Below are 5,840 nucleotides of genomic sequence, written 5' to 3' on the forward strand. Positions count from 1 at the left end.
AATTTTGGAGATTAATCCTTTGTCGGTTGCTTCATTTGCAACTATTTTCTCCCATTCTGAGGGTTGTCTTTTGGTCTTGTTTATGGTATCCTTTGCTGTGCAAAAGCTTTTAAGTTTCATTAGGTCCCATTTGTTTATTTTTGTTTTTATTTCCATTTCTCTAGGAGATGGGTCAAAAAGGATCTTGCTGTGATTTATGTCATAGAGTGTTCTGCCTATGTTTTCCTCTAAGAGTTTGATAGTGTCTGGCCTTACATTTAGGTCTTTAATCCATTTTGAGTTGATTTTTGTGTATGGTGTTAGGGAGTGTTCTAATTTCATACTTTTACATGTAGCTGTCCTGTTTTCCCAGCACCACTTATTGAAGAGGCGGTCTTTTCTCCAGTGTATATTCTTGCCTCTATCAAAGATAAGGTGATCATATGTGTGTGGGTTTCTCTCTGGGCTTTCTATCCTGTTCCATTGATCTATATTTCTGTTTTTGTGCCAGTACCATACTGTCTTGATTACTGTAGCTTTCATGTGGGGAATTTTAGAACATCTATACAGTCAGTATTTGTTGAGAACCTACTGTGTATCATCCACCTCTCCAGGTGCTCAGAAAAAAGCAGAGAATAAGACAGATGCCATGGACTTGACCTCGTGGAGTTCACAGTCTAGTGAGGAAGCAGAGTCATAGACATATTTATGGCACATTGTGATAAGCACTGGTGAGCAGAGGGGCGGGGGGAGCCTACCCTACCTGAGGTATCTAGTTCTGGCCAGGCCACTGGTAGAACCCAGGCTTCCCAACTACTGGGCCAGCTCTCTTTCTCCTGCACCAAGCTGCACAGCAGGGACGTGAGGGTGGGTTAGCAGGGCTGTCAGGAGATGAGTCTCCCCACCTATGGGATCCCCCAGGGACTAGGGGCTTCTGAACCCTTCTCCCCAAGCTCACAGCCTGGAGTGGTTCCTGGAAGCACCCTCATACCCTCAAGTGGGAGCCCGGAAATCCCTGTCGCCACAGCAAAGGCTCTTAGAGCAGGGCCTACACGGTCCACAGCAGGCCGGCCAGGGGCCAGGCTACAGCCAAGTGGCATGGGGAGAGCTGGAGTCTGACCGCCACTCCTGGCTTCATGCTCAGCACTGGGGAAGGAGCTGTGAGATCTAGGCTACAGAGAAGATGAATTCAAGGCTGTCTGCAATATCTTCCCCAATCACCACTGTATGACCTTGAACTGGTCCCTTCTCGACTCTATGCCTTGCTTTCTTCACTGGTAACCTGGGGGATGGATGCTGTTCATCTTTTCCCAGCACCCCCAATCCTAATCCTATCAGAGTTTTCCCTCTGTTGAAAGCACAGGGCAGAGCAGACGACCTTGATTTGGGCTCTGGAGTTTGGAAGGCCCACCCCAGCCTGGTAATGACCCAGTAGGGGGACTTCACGGCATTGCTCTAAGGCCAGGAGTCCCTTGGATGTCTCTGAAGTGAGTGGTCTGGAGGCTGCTGAGGTGAACAGCAGCTTCAGGGAAGCTGGGAGCCAGGCCGGCCGTGAGTCTGCAGAGGAGCCAGGGTTTCTGCTGGCCTGAGGCCTCATCCACCCACTGGGGCCTGGAGGATCCCCGGCCAGCTCAGGGAGGTCAGCTTGCCCTTGAGGCTTAGGATCAGAATCCTCAGGCCTGAGAGGCTCTCTGGACCCAGTGTCCAACCTCCGCACCTCAGTGGTTAGGCTCTGTAGCTGCAGAGCCAGGGGTGGATCTTGTTTCTTCCAAGGGGCAGGCAGGTACCCTTCTCACACTCCTGTCCACCTGGGGCCAGACCCCTACTTCCCATCTGTGTGCTCACCTACCCCCGTATCCATGGAGGATCCTAGGTCTGCTGAGAGACACCCAATGCCCCCGTGGATTCAGAACTCCATTTGTGGGTAACACACCCCATCTGTCCTTGACTTCTGACCTGTGTGTTCTGTCCTGACCTGTGGTGTTCTGTCCTGACCTGTGGTGTTCCTCCACAGACACGTTCTGTCTAGAGGACTAAGGTTCTGGTAGGAGAGAGATGGCCGTGTGGAGAGCACTGGGTGAAGAGGGGGTAGGGGCAGGACTGGGGGGTGGCTGGAAGGTTGAGGGGAAAGGAAACTCCCCTTTTTGCTTTTTATGGTGACAAGGTCCACTTTGACCATGTGGACAGGGAGGTCCTGAGCTGCTGCAGGGTGACGGGGACCTGAGCACGGGGGCCTAGAGTCAGAGGCGAGGAGATGGTCAGGGAGGTGAACCCAAAGGGCCCAGAAGAGACCCACATTTTTGCTGCTTCTTGTTTTGTTCTTATTGAATGCAGACATTGAGGCCCAGTTAAGTCACAGGACTGTCAAATCCCCAGACCTCCAGGAAGGTCAGGTTGGGAAGGGGGTGGGGAAAGAAGCACACAGAACACTGGCTCGGAGGAAGACTTTATTTCACCCCCATCTCCCTGCCCTGCAGCTAAGGCAGCCCCATGGCCCTAGGTGGGCAGGGGCCAGTGGCCTGACCTGATTAGTGGCTGTGGCCGTGATTGCCATGGCTGTGGCCGTGGCCTCCATGGCCGTGGCTTTGGTCATCCTTGCTGGGTGATGGGCCTGCACAACCCCCCCCGAAGCCTGGCCCATGACTGTGGCCTCCTTTATGGGGCGCCGTCTTGTGCATCTCCTCGTGGGAGGCTTCCGTCAGCTTGCCCACCAGCACGGAGAACTCCTGGAAGTTCAGCTCCCCGTCTACATCTGTGTCCAGGTCCTCCATGATGTCGCTTATGGCTTGGTCATCCTTCTTTTCCTTCTGCCGGTGGGAGAGACAGGGCAGTCAGGGCTGGGGGGCCAGGGCTGGCGGCGGGGAGCACAGCAAGTGACCCGAGGCAAAGGCAGAGCGACGCCAGGCTCCTGGGCCTCAGCTTGAGCATCTGCTGGACACTTTCTGATTCCTGCCCACCACGATTCTCTTCATTTTACGGGAGAGGAACTGAGGTTGAGTGACTTGCCCGAGTTCACGCAGTTCATAAGTACAGAGATGTCTCCTCATCTGGTCCTTATAACAATGATAGGGAGACTTGAGGAAACAGTCGTACAAACGGTAATTAGCTTGTGCAGATTGACAAGGCTTGGGAGCAGAAGGGTGGACACGCACATTCCGATCTGACTCAGAGCCTGGTCTTGTCCCTTCCCTCCACTCCTCTCCATGTCACTCCCTCCTCTTCCCGCCTCCCCCCTCCCTCTCCAGGTTACTACTTAGTGACACTCATTTCAGCCTGCATGGCGGGGAAGCACCCGAGGGAAACGAGACGGGGACAGAGAGCAATGTGGTGTGATAAGTGTGCAAGGGGGGCACGAGGGGAGGTGAAGGATCCAGGCCCCACTGGGTTCCAGCCCCGCCTCCCACTGGCTGGGGCACCCCCGCTGAGTCTCCTCCTGGGAACCTGCAGGTGCCCAGCTCATCTCCCACACCCTTCCCACTCTGCAACGCTTCAGCGTGATCTGCTTTTTTGCTCCTTTGCCATCACCCTGGCAGAGCCCTCGCCCCTGAGCAGTCCGTAGGCGGGAGCCCAGCTTCCCATCCTGGCCTATCTGCTCTGGATGTGGGGTGTGGTGGATGGGGTGGGATAGGGGTCTCACAAAGGAAAACATTGCCCACACAACCTCTTGGCTGTATCCTCTCTTGTCTACCCTGACCGAGCGTCCTGCTTGCGGAGGTCTGCAACTTCAGGGAGCTGTCAGCAACCCCAGTACCTCCGACCGCTGTGATTCTCCACCTTTCCAAGCTGGGGAGGGGCTCCAGGCAGGGCTGGCCACCTATCCCGGAACATCCTTCTCCAGGAATGGAACTGAGACTGGGATCTAGATGTCCCACCCTTCTTAGTCCAGTCCTCTGTGTCCCCAAAGTCAACAAATTTGTAAAGAAAACAAAAAGATCCTGTGGAACGAATCCTCCTTTTCTTAGAGCTGCCTAATCATTTTCAGATCAGGGAAATAAACTAACATGTTACTGAGTGCTTTGTACACATTGGTGCTGGGCTGGGTCCTTTCCCACATGCTGTTCATTTGTTTCTTACCAGAGAGTCTTTGGATTAGGAAAGCCCTCTGGGGTCTTCCACTCCAAGTCCATCTGAGGCTTACAATCTCATTGGCTTCCTGCCAAGGGTAGTCCTCACTTGCTTCCTCCCACCTAAATTCAGGTCTCGGCTCAAAGGTCACCTCCTTAGAGGGGCCCTTCATGTCCATTTAACTAGTCACCTCTCCCCGCACACAGCCCACATCACCCAAAGTGCTCTGTTTTTCTTTCAGGTACTTATTGGCTGTGGATCTATCTGTGTTCCTGATGGGTCAACACGTTTGTTGCGTGTCTCTTCCATCAGGACAGTGGGTCCTTGTGGGCCATTACACGCCCTGCCCAGGATGGGACCTGGCACACTGCACGTGCTCAGTCTGTTGGTGTCACCTAACATGGACCACCTCTAGTGACAGGGTCCAAATCCTGTTCCAAACACGGAGCCCACTGCCTCTGGAGGCTAGGTTGAAGGAGCAAGAACTTTTTCCTTGACCATTGCAGATTGCACCCCTATTCTCCATCCTTAGCCCAGACTGTCCGGGTCAGGTCTGCCAGGAGTCCAGCCTTACCTTGAGAAAGTTTGGCAGCTCTTTTATCACCAGCTGTTTGAATTCTTTCTTGTTCAGGGTGTCCGGGTGCTGCAGCCGTATAGAATACTGGTGGAAGATATTGATGATGGTTTCTATGCTGCTTTCCAGCTGCGACAGTGTGCCAGTCATCTTCCTGCACTCTGTTTGAGCAAAGGAGAAGCAAGAGTTCTGGTGCTTAGAAGAAAAGACCATCAAGCTTCCTTGACACCTCCTACTGGACGCACGCAGGAATGAAGGGGGAAACAGAATAAAAAGAAAGCAGGGGCTGCAACTGAATTGGGAGATGACCCTGTACCACACATGGTAGGAATGGTTTATAGACAATCTAGGGAGTGCCAAAAAGGAGAGCCTTTGAGGACAGGAGGCTGCAGCAGAACATGACCTTGGAAAACAGGAAGAGGCTTTAAAGTGAGCAGTCAATAGAGGAGGGCTTCCAGGAGGAGGTTTGAAATGAAGATGGGTGAGGGGAGTAAAGAGTCAGCAGGTAGGCTCCGGCCCCCGGGAAAGCTGGCAGCTCACTTACTCAAGCCCAGGAGTCACACAGAGGGGTATGACAGAAAGATGCGGGCCCAGTATTTATAGGCCTCTGGCTGAGACACTTAGCCTTCTCGCGGGAAGATTGCTTCACAGGTAAGCAGTTTGGTAACCCTGAGCTAGGCTGTGTCACTGCCAGGAAGGGGGCTGGGCCGGGACAAGAAATGTTCACAAAGCCCTTTTTGCCTTTTTGTGAAATTCCCAGCCCTGGCTTGGAGCTGGTTTGGGAGGAAGCTGGTTGGTTAGTCCACTTCCCCTCCACCCCACAGCCCTGCCCTTCCTGAGCAAGCCAGCAAGCTGCCTCTCCTCTGGCACCCCTCTCTCCCCCTGTCCCCGCTGAGGTTGTGCCTTCCCACATGCGATAGCCAGTGTCTGGTGGTGGCCTGAGGACCCCTGAGGTGGTCAACCCACTCTGTCTCCCCTTGTTGCGCAGCCCAAAAAGGATGGCCCTGCCTGGCCCTGTGGTGAGCGCTCTTAGGAGGGCGAGGGGCCTGCCCTCCATTGTTTGGGCTGATGGAGGAAGCACAGACAGCATCCTGCATCCAGCCGCGCGTGGCTCCCTCCTCCACTTCTTCTTCTTCTTTTTTTTTTAACATCTTTATTGGAGTGTAACTGTTTTACAATGGTGTGTTAGTTTCTGCTTTACAACAAAGTGAATCAGTTATAC

The 5,840-nt window shown here is 53.5% G+C and overlaps 1 protein-coding gene across 1 annotated transcript; it reads right to left on the reverse strand.

The window, feature by feature from the left end:
• Positions 1-2,413: 2,413 nt before the first annotated feature.
• Positions 2,414-5,196, reverse strand: S100A9 (S100 calcium binding protein A9). The gene is made up of 3 exons (XM_007124400.3): positions 5,163-5,196; positions 4,619-4,779; positions 2,414-2,786 (listed from the first exon to the last, which is right to left on the reverse strand). Exons 2-3 carry the CDS (start codon positions 4,766-4,768, stop codon positions 2,508-2,510), a joined length of 429 nt encoding a protein of 142 aa, XP_007124462.1. The 5' UTR covers positions 4,769-4,779; positions 5,163-5,196; the 3' UTR covers positions 2,414-2,507.
• Positions 5,197-5,840: the final 644 nt, after the last annotated feature.

This window comes from Physeter macrocephalus, chromosome 4, assembly GCF_002837175.3.
Source record: "Physeter macrocephalus isolate SW-GA chromosome 4, ASM283717v5, whole genome shotgun sequence".
Taxonomy (NCBI): domain Eukaryota; kingdom Metazoa; phylum Chordata; class Mammalia; order Artiodactyla; family Physeteridae; genus Physeter; species Physeter macrocephalus.